Source organism: Ascaphus truei, chromosome 14 (assembly GCF_040206685.1).
Source record: "Ascaphus truei isolate aAscTru1 chromosome 14, aAscTru1.hap1, whole genome shotgun sequence".
Taxonomy (NCBI): Eukaryota; Metazoa; Chordata; class Amphibia; order Anura; family Ascaphidae; genus Ascaphus; species Ascaphus truei.
In genome coordinates, this window is record NC_134496.1 from 6,998,532 (window position 1) to 7,016,731 (window position 18,200).

The following is an 18,200-nucleotide window of genomic DNA, read 5'->3' on the forward strand; positions in this document are numbered from 1 at the left end:
TGATGCCGCTCTGGCAGTAAGGGGGTAAGCAGTGATGCATTGATGCTGCTCTGGCAGTACGGGGGTAAGCAGTGATGCATTGATGCATTGATGCATTGATGCTGCTCTGGCAGTAAGGGGGTAAGCAGTGATGCCGCTCTGGCAGTAAGGGAGTAAGCAGTGATGCAGTGATGCCGCTCTTGCAGTAAGGGGGTAAGCAGTGATGCCGCTCTGGCAGTAAGGGGGTAAGCAGTGATGCCGCTCTGGCAGTAAGGGGGTAAGCAGTGATGCAGTGATGCTGCTCTGGCAGTAAGGGGGTAAGCAGTGATGCTGCTCTGGCAGTAATGGGGTAAGCAGTGATGCAGTGATGCTGCTCTGGCAGTAAGTGGGTAAGCAGTGATGCTGCTCTGGCAGTAAGGGGGTAAGCAGTGATGCAGTGATACAGCTCTGGCAGTAAGGGGGTAAGCAGTGATGCAGTGATGCTGCTCTGGCAGTAAGGGGGTAAGCAGTGATGCAGTGATGCTGCTCTGGCAGTAAGGGGGTAAGCAGTGATGCTGCTCTGGCAGTAAGGGGGTAAGCAGTGATGCTGCTCTGGTAGTAAGGGGGTAAGCAGTGATGCTGCTCTGGCAGTAAGGGGGTAAGCAGTGATGCTGCTCTGGCAGTAAGGGGGTAAGCAGTGATGCTGCTCTGGCAGTAAGGGGGTAAGCAGTGATGCATTGATGCTGCTCTGGCAGAAAGGGGGTAAGCAGTGATGCCGCTCTGGCAGTAAGGGGGTAAGCAGTGATGCAGTGATGCTGCTCTGGCAGAAAGGGGGTAAGCAGTGATGCTGCTCTGGCAGTAAGGGGGTAAGCAGTGATGCAGTGATGCTGCTCTGGCAGTAAGGGGGTAAGCAGTGATGCAGTGATGCTGCTCTGGCAGTAAGGGGGTAAGCAGTGATGCTGCTCTGGCAGTAAGGGGGTAAGCAGTGATGCAGTGATACAGCTCTGGCAGTAAGGGGGTAAGCAGTGATGCAGTGATGCTGCTCTGGCAGTAATGGGGTAAGCAGTGATGCAGCGATGCTGCTCTGGTAGTAAGGGGGAAGCAGCGATGTATTGATGCTGCACTGGCAGTAAGGGGGTAAGCAGTGATGCATTGATGCAGCTCTGGCAGTATGGGGGTAAGCAGTGATGCATTGATGCCACTCTGGCAGTAAGGGGGTAAGCAGTGATGCAGTGATGCCGCTCTGGCAGTAAGGGGGTAAGCAGTGATGAATTGATGCTGCTCTGGCAGTAAGGGGGTAAGCAGTGATGCATTGATGCTGCTCTGGCAGTACGGGGGTAAGCAGTGATGCATTGATGCTGCTCTGGCAGTAAGGGGGTAAGCAGTGATGCCGCTCTGGCAGTAAGGGGGTAAGCAGTGATGCAGTGATGCCGCTCTGGCAGTAAGGGGGTAAGCAGTGATGCAGTGATGCTGCTCTGGCAGACAGGGGGTAAGCAGCGATGCTTTGATGCTGCTCTGGCAGTAAGGGGGTAAGCAGTGATGCCGCTCTGGCAGTAAGGGGGTAAGCAGTGATGCAGTGATGCTGCTCTGGCAGTAAGGGAGTAAGCATTGATGCTGCTCTGGCAGTAAGGGGGTAAGCAGTGATGCAGTGATGCTGCTCTGGCAGTAAGGGGGTAAGCAGTGATGCAGTGATGCTGCTCTGGCAGTAAGGGGGTAAGCAGTGATGCATTGATGCTGCTCTGGCAGTAAGGGGGTAAGCAGCGATGCTTTGATGCTGCTCTGGCAGTAAGGGGGTAAGCAGTGATGCATTGATGCCGCTCTGGCAGTAAGGGGGTAAGCAGTGATGCAGTGATGCCGCTCTGGCAGTAAGGGGGTAAGCAGTGATGCCGCTCTGGCAGTAAGGGGGTAAGCAGCGATGCATTGATGCCGCTCTGGCAGTAAGGGGGTAAGCAGTGATGCATTGATGCTGCTCTGGCAGTACGGGGGTAAGCAGTGATGCAGTGATGCCGCTCTGGCAGTAAGGGGGTAAGCAGCGATGCATTGATGCCGCTCTGGCAGTAAGGGGGTAAGCAGTGATGCCGCTCTGGCAGTAAGGGGGTAAGCAGTGATGCAGTGATGCCGCTCTGGCAGTAAGGGGATAAGCAGTGATGCAGTGATGCCGCTCTGGCAGTAAGGGGATAAGCAGTGATGCATTGATGCTGCTCTGGCAGTAAGGGGGTAAGCAGTGATGCATTGATGCCACTCTGGCAGTAAGGGGGTAAGCAGTGATGCTGCTCTGGCAGTAAGGGGGTAAGCAGTGATGCATTGATGCTGCTCTGGCAGTAAGGGGGTAAGCAGTGATGCTGCTCTGGCAGTAAGGGGGTAAGCAGTGGTGCTGCTCTGGCAGTAAGGGGGTAAGCAGTGATGCCGCTCTGGCAGTAAGGGGGTAAGCAGTGATGCTGCTCTGGCAGTAAGGGGGTAAGCAGTGATGCTGCTCTGGCAGTAAGGGGGTAAGCAGTGATGCTGCTCTGGCAGTAAGGGGGTAAGCAGTGATGCATTGATGCTGCTCTGGCAGAAAGGGGGTAAGCAGTGATGCCGCTCTGGCAGTAAGGGGGTAAGCAGCGATGCATTGATGCTGCTCTGGCAGTAAGGGGGTAAGCAGCGATGCATTGATGCTGCACTGGCAGTAAGGGGGTAAGCAGTGATGCATTGATACAGCTCTGGCAGTAAGGGGGTAAGCAGCAATGCATTGATGCTGCTCTGGCAGTAAGGGGGTAAGCAGCGATGCATTGATGCTGCACTGGCAGTAAGGGGGTAAGCAGTGATGCAGTGATGCTGCTCTGGCAGTAAGGGGGTAAGCAGTGATGCTGCTCTGGCAGTAAGGGGGTAAGCAGTGATGCAGTGATACAGCTCTGGCAGTAAGGGGGTAAGCAGTGATGCAGTGATGCTGCTCTGGCAGTAAGGGGGTAAGCAGTGATGCAGTGATACAGCTCTGGCAGTAAGGGGGTAAGCAGTGATGCAGTGATACAGCTCTGGCAGTAAGGGGGTAAGCAGTGATGCAGTGATGCTGCTCTGGCAGTAAGGGGGTAAGCAGCGATGCAGCGATGCTGCTCTGGTAGTAAGGGGGTAAGCAGCGATGTATTGATGCTGCACTGACAGTAAGGGGGTAAGAAGTGATGCATTGATGCCGCTCTGGCAGTAAGGGGGTAAGCAGTGATGCATTGATGCCGCTCTGGCAGTAAGGGGGTAAGCAGTGATGCAGTGATGCCGCTCTGGCAGTAAGGGGGTAAGCAGTGATACATTGATGCCGCTCTGGCAGTAAGGGGGTAAGCAGTGATGCATTGATGCTGCTCTGGCAGTACGGGGGTAAGCAGTGATGCATTGATGCATTGATGCATTGATGCTGCTCTGGCAGTAAGGGGGTAAGCAGTGATGCCGCCCTGGCAGTAAGGGGGTAAGCAGTGATGCAGTGATGCCGCTCTGGCAGTAAGGGAGTAAGCAGTGATGCAGTGATGCTGCTCTGGCAGTAAGGGGGTAAGCATTGATGCTGCTCTGGCAGTAAGGGGGTAAGCAGTGATGCAGTGATACAGCTCTGGCAGTAAGGGGGTAAGCAGTGATGCAGTGATGCTGCTCTGGCAGTAAGGGGGTAAGCAGTGATGCAGTGATGCTGCTCTGGCAGTAAGGGGGTAAGCAGTGATGCCGCTCTGGCAGTAAGGCGGTAAGCAGCGATGCAGCTCTGGCAGTAAGGGGGTAAGCAGTGATGCAGTGATGCTGCTCTGGCAGTAAGGGGGTAAGCAGTGATGCTGCTCTGGCAGTAAGGGGGTAAGCAGTGATGCAGCTCTGGCAGTAAGGGGGTAAGCAGTGATGCATTGATGCTGCTCTGGCAGTAAGGGGGTAAGCAGTGATGCCGCTCTGGCAGTAAGGGGGTAAGCAGTGATGCAGTGATGCTGCTCTGGCAGTAAGGGGGTAAGCAGTGATGCTGCTCTGGCAGTAAGGGGGTAAGCAGTGATGCAGCTCTGGCAGTAAGGGGGTAAGCAGTGATGCATTGATGCTGCTCTGGCAGTAAGGGGGTAAGCAGTGATGCCGCTCTGGCAGTAAGGGGGTAAGCAGTGATGCCGCTCTGGCAGTAAGGGGGTAAGCAGTGATGCAGTGATACAGCTCTGGCAGTAAGGGGGTAAGCAGTGATGCAGTGATGCTGCTCTGGCAGTAAGGGGGTAAGCAGTGATGCCGCTCTGGCAGTAAGGGGGTAAGCAGTGATGCAGTGATGCTGCTCTGGCAGTAAGGGGGTAAGCAGTGATGCAGCTCTGGCAGTAAGGGGGTAAGCAGTGATGCATTGATGCCGCTCTGGCAGTAAGGGGGTAAGCAGTGATGCTGCTCTGGCAGTAAGGGGGTAAGCAGCGATGCATTGATACTGCTCTGGCAGTAAGGGGGTAAGCAGTGATGCATTGATGCTGCTCTGGCAGTAAGACTCCTGACGAAGCCGTCATTCAGAACAGCGAAACGCGTAGGGCGTGACCCTACGATTGAGAGGGAGAGATTCAGAAAAAGGGAAGGGGAAACACAAAATTAATGTGCCCCCTAAAAGAATTGACTAAACTGCACACCAACGAAGTGTAAAAGTTAACTTTTAATAGATTTACTTAAAACATATATTACCAAAGAGTTGTGTACTGTGAGTTTATATACTAAATTTGTCCCTGAAGAAGCTCCTTTGCTGGAGGGAAACGCGCGTTGGACGCGCAATGTTGTCAGTCTCCTACTTGGAGCTGTTTTAATGTAGTGTCTGCAGTCTCCTGGTTCTATCTGTGTACACCCTAGTAGTCAGTTATTTATTTTTTACAGTCAGTATGCCTGCATTTCCTGCACTCCATGACAGGTGTTTTCACAGAACTTATACTGTGAACTCACTTTAATATTGCTGTGGTTGTCAGCTTCATTATGCTGTGAATTTACTATCATTATCACTGCATGTGTCAGCTCTATCACTTAAGCACTTGCACTTTAAACACTGTTAATTTTTCATTGAAGTGCCTAGTGATACCAATATAGCAGGGTAGCTGGATATTCATTCAATCCACTGGTCGCTTACTTGTACATATATATATATACACTTACCATCTGGTCTCACAGTTGCTCCAGAGGGGTTAATACCCTGTCTCATAGCACCCCCTGTCCTCTATATCCCACCAACATCAAGTTGTTAACTGCGATAGTATAATCCTACAATTGATGACACGGATGCTCGGTAGTGTTGATTTAATTTATTTTTAAACTCACAGTACACAACTCTTTGGTGATATATGTTTTAAGTAAATCTATTAAAAGTTAATTTTACACTTCGTTGGTGTGCAGTTTAGTCAATTCTTTTAGGGGGCACATTCATTTTGTGTTTCCCCTTCCCTTTTTCTGATTCACTTTTCAGTTCACAGTTTGCACCCACAATTTGATTACCTTATTCACGTATTCAATTACTTTATTCAATTAGTATGGTCCTGTGATCACTACTCCTTCGTGTTGGTTCTTAGAGGGAGAGATTGCCTGGATTCCCGTGAAGTCATTTTCAAACCGGCGGCGACACCGGAAGTGACGTATCGGCTACCAAGACCGGAAGTGACGTGTCGGCTGCAGGCTTCGATGCACTGTGGCGGTTTGATGCAGTAGAGACGCTGTTATGTGAAATTGCGATCACCAACGTCCTATGCTGTTATCCCATTGGGATCTTGTAAGCCTCCACTTTTATTGTGTTTGGATAAACTGTGTGTTTTTATCTGAGCTCCGTGTGTGTCTCTCTTCCTTGAGATTACACCTCCTCCTTTTAGCCTCCATCTGTGGCACTCTAGTCTGTTAATTATTTCACAGTAGAAGTGCTCTTTTGGGAGCTCCCATTGACATATTGCCACAGTGTTGCACTATGTATTTTATTTCTTTTTAAGGTATCAACGCTCCCCTGGTTCTTCTATTATCTCTGGCAGTAAGGGGGTAGGCAGTGATGCCGCTCTGGCAGTAAGGGGGTAAGCAGTGATGCCGCTCTGGCAGTAAGGGGGTAAGCAGTGATGCCGCTCTGGCAGTAAGGGGGTAAGCAGTGATGCTGCTCTGGCAGTAAGGGGGTAGGCAGTGATGCAGTGATGCCGCTCTGGCAGTAAGGGGGTAAGCAGTGATGCCGCTCTGGCAGTAAGGGGGTAAGCAGTGATGCCGCTCTGGCAGTAAGGGGGTAAGCAGTGATGCTGCTCTGGCAGTAAGGGGGTAAGCAGTGATGCTGCTCTGGCAGTAAGGGGGTAAGCAGTGATGCTGCTCTGGCAGTAAGGGGGTAAGCAGTGATGCTGCTCTGGCAATAAGGGGGTAAGCAGTGATGCTGCTCTGGCAGTAAGGGGGTAAGCAGTGATGCTGCTCTGGCAGTAAGGGGGTAAGCAGTGATGCTGCTCTGGCAGTAAGGGGGTAAGAAACAACAAAAGAGATAGGGAGTGATCACAAGACCATACTAATTGGGTAAAGTAATTGGGTATATAAATAGGTAATCAAATGGTGGGTGCAAACTGTGAACTATAAAGTGAATCAGAAAAAGGGAAAAGGGGAAACACAAAATGGATGTGCCCCCTAAAAGAATTCACTTAAATGCACACCAACAAAGTGTAAAACGCCTCACATGGAGAGCATTAAAACAGCTCCAAGTAGGAGACTGACAACATTGCGCGTCCAACGCGCGTTTCCCTCCAGCAAAGGAGCTTCTTCAGGGACAAATTTAGTATATAAACTCACAGTACACAACTCTTTGGTAATATATGTTTTAAGTAAATCTATTAAAAATTTGTCCCTGAAGAAGCTCCTTTGCTGGAGGGAAACGCGCGTTGGACGCGCAATGTTGTCAGTCTCCTACTTGGAGCTGTTTTAATGTAGTGTCTGCAGTCTCCTGGTCCTACTAGACCCTAGTAGTCAGTTATTTATTCATTTATTTTTAGTCAGTGTGCCTGCATTTCTTGCTCTCCATGTGAGGCGTTTTCACAGTTCAGTACTGTGAATTCACCCTAGTACTGCTGTGTTTGGCAGTTTTGTGATACAGTGAATTTACCATCTTTACTAGTGTATCTGCTAGCTCTACCACTTTAGCACTCTAATTCCAATATAGTGCTAATTTTTATTGAAGTGCGTAGTGATGTGAATTTAGCAAGAAAGCTGGATATTTAATCCGTCGGCCACTCACTTGTGAATATTTATATATACTTTTCACCATCCGGTCTCACCGTTGCTCCAGAGGGGTTAACACCCTGACTCACAGCATCCATCATCCTCTATATCCCACTAACATTGAGTGGTCAACTGGGATAGTATGACTCTCTAATTGAGGCAATGGATGCTTGATAGCGTTGATTTAATACATTTTTAAATTCACATTACACATTACTTTGGTAATATATGTTTTACGTAAATTTATTAAAAGTTAATTTTTACACTTTGTTGGTGTGCATTTAAGTGAATTCTTTTAGGGGGCACATCCATTTGTGTTTCCCCTTTTCCCTTTTTCTGAGTAAGGGGGTAAGCAGTGATGCTGCTCTGGCAGTAAGGGGGTAAGCAGTGATGCAGTGATGCCGCTCTGGCAGTAAGGGGGTAAGCAGTGATGCCGCTCTGGCAGTAAGGGGGTAAGCAGTGATGCTGCTCTGACAGTAAGGGGGTAAGCCGTGATGCTGCTCTGGCAGTAAGGGGGTAAGCATTGATGCTGCTCTGGCAGTAAGGGGGTAAGCAGTGATGCAGTGATGCTGCTCTGGCAGTAAGGGGGTAAGCAGTGATGCAGTGATGCTGCTCTGGCAGTAAGGGGGTAAGCAGTGATGCAGTGATGCAGTGATGCCGCTCTGGCAGTAAGGGGGTAAGCAGCGATGCAGTGATACAGCTCTGGCAGTAAGGGGGTAAGCAGTGATGCAGTGATGCCGCTCTGGCAGTAAGGGGGTAAGCAGTGATGCTGCTCTGGCAGTAAGGGGGTAAGCAGTGATGCTGCTCTGGCAGTAAGGGGGTAAGCAGTGATGCAGTGATGCTGCTCTGGCAGTAAGGGGGTAAGCAGTGATGCAGTGATGCTGCTCTGGCAGTAAGGGGGTAAGCAGTGATGCAGTGATACAGCTCTGGCAGTAAGGGGGTAAGCAGTGATGCAGTGATGCTGCTCTGGCAGTAAGGGGGTAAGCAGTGATGCAGTGATGCTGCTCTGGCAGTAAGGGGGTAATCAGTGATGCTGCTCTGGCAGTAAGGGGGTAAGCAGTGATGCTGCTCTGGCAGTAAGGGAGTAAGCAGTGATGCCGCTCTGGCAGTAAGGGGGTAAGCAGTGATGCTGCTCTGGCAGTAAGGGGGTAAGCAGTGATGCCGCTCTGGCAGTAAGGGGGTAAGCAGTGATGCTGCTCTGGCAGTAAGGGGGTAAGCCGTGATGCTGCTCTGGCAGTAAGGGGGTAAGCATTGATGCTGCTCTGGCAGTAAGGGGGTAAGCAGTGATGCAGTGATGCTGCTCTGGCAGTAAGGGGGTAAGCAGTGATGCAGTGATGCCGCTCTGGCAGTAAGGGGGTAAGCAGCGATGCAGTGATACAGCTCTGGCAGTAAGGGGGTAAGCAGTGATGCAGTGATGCCGCTCTGGCAGTAAGGGGGTAAGCAGTGATGCTGCTCTGGCAGTAAGGGGGTAAGCAGTGATGCATTGATGCTGCTCGGGCAGTAAAGGGGTAAGCAGTGATGCAGTGATGCTGCTCTGGCAGTAAGGGGGTAAGCAGTGATGCAGTGATACAGCTCTGGCAGTAAGGGGGTAAGCAGTGATGCAGTGATGCTGCTCTGGCAGTAAGGGGGTAAGCAGTGATGCAGTGATGCTGCTCTGGCAGTAAGGGGGTAAGCAGTGATGCAGTGATGCCGCTCTGGCAGTAAGGGGGTAAGCAGCGATGCAGTGATACAGCTCTGGCAGTAAGGGGGTAAGCAGTGATGCAGTGATGCCGCTCTGGCAGTAAGGGGGTAAGCAGTGATGCTGCTCTGGCAGTAAGGGGGTAAGCAGTGATGCAGTGATGCCGCTCTGGCAGTAAGGGGGTAAGCAGTGATGCTGCTCTGGCAGTAAGGGGGTAAGCAGTGATGCATTGATGCTGCTCTGGCAGTAAGGGGGTAAGCAGTGATGCAGTGATGCTGCTCTGGCAGTAAGGGGGTAAGCAGTGATGCAGTGATGCTGCTCTGGCAGTAAGGGGGTAAGCAGTGATGCAGTGATACAGCTCTGGCAGTAAGGGGGTAAGCAGTGATGCAGTGATGCTGCTCTGGCAGTAAGGGGGTAAGCAGTGATGCAGTGATGCAGTGATGCTGCTCTGGCAGTAAGGGGGTAATCAGTGATGCTGCTCTGGCAGTAAGGGGGTAAGCAGTGATGCTGCTCTGGCAGTAAGGGGGTAAGCAGTGATGCCGCTCTGGCAGTAAGGGGGTAAGCAGTGATGCAGTGATGCTGCTCTGGCAGTAAGGGGGTAAGCAGTGATGCAGTGATGCCACTCTGGCAGTAAGGGGGTAAGCAGTGATGCTGCTCCGGCAGTAAGGGGGTAAGCAGTTATGCATTGATGCCGCTCTGGCAGTAACGGGGTAAGCAGTGATGCATTGATGCCGCTCTGGCAGTAAGGGGGTAAGCAGTGATACAGCGATGCTGCTCTGCAGTAAGGGTGTAAGCAGTGATGCAGTGATGCTGCTCTGGCAGTAAGGGGGTAAGCAGTGATGCTGCTCTGGCAGTAAGGGGGTAAGCAGCGATGCAGCTCTGGCAGTGAGGGGGTAAGCAGTGATGCCGCTCTGGCAGTAAGGGGGTAAGCAGTGATGCAGCTCTGGCAGTGAGGGGGTAAGCAGTGATGCCGCTCTGGCAGTAAGGGGGTAAGCAGCGATGCAGCTCTGGCAGTGAGGGGGTAAGCAGTGATGCCGCTCTGGCAGTAAGGGGGTAAGCACTGATGCAGTAATGCCGCTCTGGCAGTAAGGGGGTAAGCAGTGATGCAGTGAGGCTGCTCTGGCAGTAAAGGGGTAAGCAGCGATGTATTGATGCTGCTCTGGCAGTAAGGGGTTAAGCAGTGATGCAGTGATGCCGCTCTGGCAGTAAGGGGGTAAGCAGTGATGCAGTGATGCTGCTCTGGCAGTAAGGGGGTAAGCAGTGATGCAGTGATGCTGCTCTGGCAGTAAGGGGGTAAGCAGTGATGCAGTGATGCCGCTCTGGCAGTAAGGGGGTAAGCAGTGATGCATTGATGCCGCTCTGGCAGTAAGGGGGTAAGCAGTGATGCAGTGATGCCGCTCTGGCAGTAAGGGGGTAAGCAGTGATGCATTGATGCCGCTCTGGCAGTAAGGGGGTAAGCAGTGATGCAGTGATGCCGCTCTGGCAGTAAGGGGGTAAGCAGTGATGCATTGATGCCGCTCTGGCAGTAAGGGGGTAAGCAGTGATGCATTGATGCCACTCTGGCAGTAAGGGGGTAAGCAGTGATGCAGTGATACTGCTCTGGCAGTAAGGGGGTAAGCAGTGATGCAGTGATGCTGCTCTGGCAGTAAGGGGGTAAGCAGTGATGCAGTGATGCCGCTCTGGCAGTAAGGGGGTAAGCAGTGATGCATTGATGCCGCTCTGGCAGTAAGGGGGTAAGCAGTGATGCATTGATGCCACTCTGGCAGTAAGGGGGTAAGCAGTGATGCAGTGATGCCGCTCTGGCAGTAAGGGGGTAAGCAGTGATGCATTGATGCCGCTCTGGCAGTATGGGGGTAAGCAGTGATGCATTGATGCCACTCTGGCAGTAAGGGGGTAAGCAGTGATGCAGTGATACTGCTCTGGCAGTAAGGGGGTAAGCAGTGATGCAGTGATGCTGCTCTGGCAGTAAGGGGGTAAGCAGCGATGCAGTGATGCTGCTCTGGCAGTAAGGGGGTAAGCAGTGATGCTGCTCTGGCAGTAAGGGGGTAAGCAGTGATGCTGCTCTGGCAGTAAGGGGGTAAGCAGTGATGCATTGATGCCGCTCTGGCAGTAAGGGGGTAAGCAGTGATGCAGTGATACTGCTCTGGCAGTAAGGGGGTAAGCAGTGATGCAGTGATGCCGCTCTGGCAGTAAGGGTGTAAGCAGTGATGCATTGATGCTGCTCTGCCAGTAAGGGGGTAAGCAGTGATGCATTGATGCCGCTCTGGCAGTAAGGGGGTAAGCAGCGATGCATTGATGCTGCTCTGGCAGTAAGGGAGTAAGCATTGATGCTGCTCTGGCAGTAAGGGGGTAAGCAGTGATGCATTGATGCCGCTCTGGCAGTAAGGGGGTAAGCAGTGATGCAGTGATGCCGCTCTGGCAGTAAGGGGGTAAGCAGTGATGAATTGATGCTGCTCTGGCAGTAAGGGGGTAAGCAGTGATGCATTGATGCATTGATGCATAGATGCCGCTCTGGCAGTAAGGGGGTAAGCAATGATGCCGCTCTGGCAGTAAGGGGGTAAGCAGTGATGCAGTGATACCGCTCTGGCAGTAAGGGGGTAAGCAGTGATGCTGCTCTGGCAGTAAGGGGGTAAGCAGTGATGCTGCTCTGGCAGTAAGGGGGTAAGCAGTGATGCAGTGATGCCGCTCTGGCAGTAAGGGGGTAAGCAGTGATACATTGATGCCGCTCTGGCAGTAAGGGGGTAAGCAGTGATGCATTGATGCATTGATGCATAGATGCCGCTCTGGCAGTAAGGGGGTAAGCAATGATGCCGCTCTGGCAGTAAGGGGGTAAGCAGTGATGCAGTGATACCGCTCTGGCAGTAAGGGGGTAAGCAGTGATGCTGCTCTGGCAGTAAGGGGGTAAGCAGTGATGCATTGATGCCGCTCTGGCAGTAAGGGGGTAAGCAGTGATGCAGTGATGCCGCTCTGGCAGTAAGGGGGTAAGCAGTGATGCAGTGATGCTGCTCTGGCAGTAAGGGGGTAAGCAGTGATGCATTGATGCCGCTCTGGCAGTAAGGGGGTAAGCAGCGATGTATTGATGCCGCTCTGGCAGTAAGGGGGTAAGCAGTGATGCAGTGATGCCGCTCTGGCAGTAAGGGGGTAAGCAGTGATGCATTGATGCCGCTCTGGCAGTAAGGGGGTAAGCAGCGATGTATTGATGCCGCTCTGGCAGTAAGGGGGTAAGCAGCGATGTATTGATGCCGCTCTGGCAGTAAGGGGGTAAGCAGTGATGCAGTGATACAGCTCTGGCAGTAAGGGGGTAAGCAGTGATGCAGTGATGCTGCTCTGGCAGTAAGGGGGTAAGCAGTGATGCTGCTCTGGCAGTAAGGGGGTAAGCAGTGATGCAGTGATGCCGCTCTGGCAGTAAGGGGGTAAGCAGCGATGCATTGATGCTGCTCTGGCAGTAAGGGGGTAAGCAGTGATGCAGTGATACAGCTCTGGCAGTAAGGGGGTAAGCAGTGATGCAGTGATGCTGCTCTGGCAGTAAGGGGGTAAGCAGTGATGCAGTGATGCAGTGATGCTGCTCTGGCAGTAAGGGGGTAAGCAGTGATGCCGCTCTGGCAGTAAGGGGGTAAGCAGTGATGCAGTGATGCAGTGATGCTGCTCTGGCAGTAAGGGGGTAAGCAGTGATGCTGCTCTGGCAGTAAGGGGGTAAGCAGTGATGCCGCTCTGGCAGTAAGGGGGTAAGCAGTGATGCAGTGATGCAGTGATGCTGCTCTGGCAGTAAGGGGGTAAGCAGTGATGCAGTGATGCTGCTCTGGCAGTAAGGGGGTAAGCAGTGATGTTGGAATAAAACCCTTATCATGTCCCCAGATTAGAGTGTATGACAGGGTTACACATTGCCCAGATGAGGTCCTCCCGCCCACGCTCACCTTGGCAGTCTTGGCGTAATAGAGCGTCCTCCCGCGCAGTTTGAAGTAGCGCCTCCTCCATCGCTGGAAGGAGCTGGTTTGCTTCTGCAGGTGACCTTCCTTCACAATCGTCTAAAGAAGGCAGAGCGAGCACAGAATTACATCCTCTGCCTCCTCTACATGATGCATCTATAGCATCAATGTGTGTGTGCGTGCGTGCGAGCGGGCGGTATGCGAGAGCGCGCAGTGTGTGCGAGGGCCCGTGTGCGAGCGGGCGGTGTGTGCGAGAGCGGGCGGTGTGCGAGAGCGCGCGGTGTGTGCGAGGGCCCGTGTGCGAGCGGGCGGTGTGTGCGAGCGGGTGGTGTGCGAGAGCGCGCGGTGTGTGCGAGGGCCCGTGTGCGAGCGGGCGGTGTGTGCGAGCGCGTGGTGTGTGCGAGCGGGCGGTGTATGCGCACGCGGTGTGTGCGAGCGGGCGGTGTGTGCGAGCTCATGCTGTGTGCGAGCGGGCAGTGTGCGTGAGCAGGCGGTGTGTGCGAGTGGGCGGTGTGCGTGAGCGGGCGGTGTGCGCGAGCGGGCGGTGTGCGCGAGCGGGCGGTGTGCGCGAGCGGGCGGTGTGTGCGAGCGGGCGGTGTGTGCGAGCGGGCGGTGTGTGCGAGCTCATGCTGTGTGCGAGCGGGCAGTGTGCGTGAGCGGGCGGTGTGTGCGAGTGGGCGGTGTGCGTGAGCGGGCGGTGTGCGCGAGCGGGCGGTGTGCGCGAGCGGGCGGTGTATGTCTCCATGGCATCTCTTTCTCTCACTATGTCTGCATATCGTCTCTCCCCCCCATGTTATAATAACTTTATTTCATATAGCGCTTTCCTCGCTATGACAGCGCGCGGTACGCAGCACATAGAATTGTTACAGAGACATTTTGCAGGCCCAGGTCCCTGCCCCGTGGAGCTTACAATCTATGTTTTTGGTGCCTGAGGCACAGGGAGATAAAGTGACTTGCCCAAAATCTTTACTCACTGAGCCGCTCACTGAATTTCTCTCTCTCTGCATGTCTCTCTCTCTATCTCTCTCTCTGTGGTTCATGTCTCTCTCTGTATGTCTATGCATGTCGTGTCTCTCTCTCTCTCAGCACAGTATATATGCTGTCTCTCTCTGTGTGTATGTCTCTCTCTCAGCACAGTACAGGCATACCCCGCATTAACATACGCAATGGGACCGGAGCATGTACTGTATGTAAAGCGAAAATGTACTTAAAGTGAAGCACTACCCTTTCCCCACTTATCGATGCATGTACAGTACTGCAATCATCATATACGTGCTTAACTGATGTAAATAAGGCATGTGTAACAGGCTCTATAGTCTCCCCGCTTGCGCACAGCTTCGGTACAGGTAGGGAGCCGGTATTGCTGTTCAGGACGTGCTGACAGGCGCATGCGTGAGCTGCCGTTTTCCTATTTAGCGATATGTACTTACTCGTGAGTGTACTTAAAGTGAGTGTCCTTAAACCGGGGTATGCCTGTATATATGGTGTGTGTGTGTGTGTGTGTGTGTGTGTGTGTGTGTGTGTGTGTGTGTGTGTGTGTGTGTGTGTGTGTGTCTCTATCTCTCTCTCTGTGTGTATATGTCTCTCTCTGTGTGTATATGTCTCTCTCTCTCTCTGTGTATGTCTCTCTCTCTCTCTGTGTATGTCTCTCTCCCTCACTGTGTGTATGTCCCTCACTGTGTGTATGTCTCTCTATGTGTGTCTCTCTCTGTGTCTGTGTGTCTCTCTCTGTGTGTGTGTGTCTCTCTCTGTGTGTGTGTGTCTCTCTCTGTGTGTGTGTCTCTCTCTCTGTGTGTGTCTCTCTCTCTGTGTGTGTCTCTCTCTGTGTGTGTCTCTCTCTGTGTGTGTCTCTCTCTGTGTGTGTCTCTCTCTGTGTGTGTGTCTCTCTCTGTGTGTGTGTCTCTGTGTGTGTGTGTGTGTGTGTGTGTGTCTCCCTCTGTGTGTGTCTCTCTGTGTGTGTGTGTGTCTCTGTGTGTGTGTGTGTGTCTCTGTGTGTGTGTGTGTGTCTCTGTGTGTGTGTGTGTGTCTCCCTCTCTGTGTGTGTCTCTCTGTGTGTGTGTGTGTCTCTGTGTTTATGTCTCTCTCTCTCAGCTTTAGCACGTCTTATTAACTCCCATTCATTTGAATAGGCGTTAGCGCATGCTAAAGTGTAGCATTGTTTAGCGAATATGGGCCCTGTGCCTATTTCTCTCTAATGATCACAGTGTGTGCTTCTGCTTGTATCTCCATCCTATCCCCTCCCACACACAGAACACGCATGAGACATGTGCATGTATGTTTCCTGGGGGAAGGAACTAATAATGCCCGTCTGTCTCTCTTGGCACCATTATCTCTCTCTCATAGGTCTCATTCTCTCTTCATTTTAGGCCCCTCTCAAGATAGATAGATAGATAGATAGATAGATAGATAGATAGATAGATAGATAGATAGATAGATAGATAGATAGATAGATAGATAGGTAGATAGATAGATATCTAGGTAGATAGATAGATATCTAGGTAGGTAGATAGATAGGTATAGGTAGATAGATATATAGGTAGGTAGATAGGTATAGATAGATATAAATATATAGGTAGGTAGATATATAGGTAGGTAGATAGATAGGTATAGATAGATATAAATATATAGGTAGGTAGATATATAGGTAGGTAGATAGATAGGTATAGATATAGATATATAGGTAGGTAGATAGATATATACGTAGGTAGATAGATAGTGTATACACAGTCTGGCTGATATCACTGCTATACACAGACACTTCTTGGTCTCCGATGCCCCAGCAGTATCCCAGCCTCTCTCCGATAGACAGCCCCGGGTGACACTCTCTGGCCTCTCATGTCACATTCCCTCTGTCTCCTCTACCGAACCTGCTTTCGCTATTAATGGGTTCCATTCCTTTCCCTGGGCTGTCTCTTGGTGGTCTCTCTCTGCCTGTCTCTCAGTGGTCTCCAACCTCTCTCTCTACATGTCTCTTTTCTCTCCTTGGGCTGTCTCTTGGTGGTCTGCCTCTGCCTGTCTCTCGGTGGTTTCCAACCTCTCTCTCTACATGATGTCTCTTTTCTCTCCCTGTGCTGTCTCTTGGTGGTCTCTCTCTGTCTCTGCCCATCTCTCGGTGGTCTCCAACCTCTCTCTCTACATGATGTCTCTTTTCTCTCCATGGGCTGTCTCTTGGTGGTCATTATCTGCCTATTCAGGACGTCTCTCTCCTCTCCCAGGCCTGTCTGTTAGAGGTCTCTCTGCCTATTCAGGATGTCTCTCTACCTGGTCATGATCTGCTTATTTAGGATGTCTCTCTCCTCTCCCAGGCCTGTTAGTGGTCTCTGCCTATTCAGGATGTCTCTTTCCTGTACCTGGTCTGTCTCCTCTGCCCCTGGATGATGTCCCTCTCCATTCCAGCTCTCTCTCCCCCCCTCCCCTCTGTCTCTCTCTTAAATCCCTCTCCCCCGGCTGTCTGACTCTCTCCCCGGCTGTCTCTCTCCCCCCGGCTGTCCGACTCTCTCCCCCACCCTCCCCCCGGCTGTCTCTCTCCCCCCCGGCTGTCTCTCTCTCCCCCCCGGCTGTCTCTCTCTCCCCCCGCTGACTCTCTCTCCCCCCCCCGGCTGTCTCTCTCTCCCCCCGGCTGTCTCTCTCTCTCCCCCCGGCTGTCTCTCTCTCTCCCCCCGGCTGTCTATCTCTCTCCCCCCGGCTGTCTATCTCTCCCCCCCCGGCTGTCTCTCCCCGGCTGTCTCTCTCCCCCCGGCTGTCTCTCTCCCCCCCCCCTCCCGGCTGTCTCTCCCCGGCTGTCTCTCTCCCCCCCGGCTGTCTCTCACCCCCCGGCTGTCTCTCTCTCCCCCCCCCGGCTGTCTCTCTCTCCCCCCCCCGGCTGTCTCTCTCTCCCCCCCGGCTGTCTCTCTCTCCCCCCCCCGGCTGTCTCTCTCTCCCCCCCCCGGCTGTCTCTCTCTCCCCCCCGGCTGTCTCTCTCTCCCCCCCCCCCGGCTGTCTCTCTCTCCCCCCCGCTGACTCTCTCTCCCCCCTAGGCTGTCTCTCTCTCCCCCCGGCTGTCTATCTCTCTCCCCCCGGCTGTCTCTCTCTCACCCCCGGCTCTCTCCCCCCGGCTGTCTATCTCTCTCCCCCCGGCTGTCTCTCTCTCACCCCCGGCTGTCTATCTCTCTCCCCCCGGCTGTCTATCTCTCTCCCCCCGGCTGTCTATCTCTCTCCCCCCGGCTGTCTATCTCTCTCCCCCCGGCTGTCTATCTCTCCCCGGCTGTCTCTCTCCCCCCGGCTGTCTCTCTCCCCCCGACTGTCTCTCTCCCCCCCCCCCTCCCGGCTGTCTCTCCCCGGCTGTCTCTCTCCCCCCCGGCTGTCTCTCCCCCCGGCTGTCTCTCCCCCCCCCCCGGCTGTCTCTCTCTCCCCCCCGGCTGTCTCTCTCTCCCCCCCCCCGTGTCTCTCTCTCCCCCCCGGCTGTCTCTCTCTCCCCCCCCGGCTGTCTCTCTCTCCCCCCCGCTGACTCTCTCTCCCCCCCCCCCCCGGCTGTCTCTCTCTCCCCCCGGCTGTCTATCTCTCTCCCCCGGCTGTCTATCTCTCTCCCCCCGGCTGTCTATCTCTCTTCCCCCGGCTGTCTATCTCTCTCCCCCCGGCTGTCTATCTCTCTCCCCGGCTGTCTCTCTCCCCCCGGCTGTCTCTCTCCCCCCCCCTCCCGGCTGTCTCTCCCCGGCTGTCTCTCTCCCCCCGGCTGTCTCTCCCCGGCTGTCTCTCCCCCCCCCCCCGGCTGTCTCTCTCCCCCCCCCCGGCTGTCTCTCTCTCCCCCCCGGCTGTCTCGCTCCCCCCGGCTGTCTCTCCCCTGCTGTCTCTCTCCCCCCGGCTGTCTCTCTCTCCCCCCCGGCTGTCTCTCCCCCCCGGCTGTCTCTCTCTCCCCCCCGGCTGTCTCTCCCCGGCTGTCTCTCTCTCCCCGGCTGTCTCTCTCCCCCCGGCTGTCTCTCCCCCCCGGCTGTCTCTCCCCCCCGGCTGTCTCTCCCCGGCTGTCTCTCTCACCTTCCTGCGGATTTGCCCGGATGTTGACACTTTCCTGCGCAGTTTCTGCGGCTCGGGCTCCGGGTCACTGTCTGATGAATCCTCCGCTGGGGCCCCGGGAAGCACCGGCGCCAGGGAGTCCGCCATCACCGGGCGCAACCCCGGGGACAGTGCCACCTAGCGGGGAGCCATCACCGGGCGCAACCCCGGGGACAGTGCCACCTAGCGGGGAGCCATCACCGGGCGCAACCCCGGGGACAGCGCCACCTAGCGGGGAGCCATCACCGGGCGCAAACCCGGGGACAGCGCCACCTAGCGGGGAGCCATCACCGGGCGCAACCCCGGGGACAGCGCCACCTAGCGGGGAGCCATCACCGGGCGCAACCCCGGGGACAGCGCCACCTAGCGGGGAGCCATCACCGGGCGCAACCCCGGGGACAGCGCCACCTAGCGGGGAGCCGGGACAGCGCAACCCCGGGGACAGCGCC

General features: G+C 54.0%; 1 protein-coding gene across 10 annotated transcripts in view; it reads right to left on the bottom strand.

The window, feature by feature from the left end:
* Window positions 1-17,908, bottom strand: part of DGKD (diacylglycerol kinase delta) — a 193,499-nt gene extending 175,591 nt beyond the window's left edge. For 5 of the 10 annotated variants that reach the window (XR_012787927.1, XR_012787928.1, XM_075569619.1 and 2 more), the window contains exons 1-2: window positions 17,734-17,907; window positions 12,712-12,822 (exon numbers count right to left, since the gene is read on the bottom strand). Coding sequence is in view for 7 of the 10 variants with exons in the window: in XM_075569619.1 (XP_075425734.1) it covers window positions 12,712-12,822; window positions 17,734-17,859 (237 nt within the window). In the remaining 3 variants the exon portion in view is untranslated. Of the gene's footprint in view, window positions 1-12,711; window positions 12,823-17,733 lie in introns of those variants that run through there. The other 5 variants (XM_075569618.1, XM_075569623.1, XM_075569620.1 and 2 more) reach the window with 2 other exon arrangements.
* Window positions 17,909-18,200: the final 292 nt, after the last annotated feature.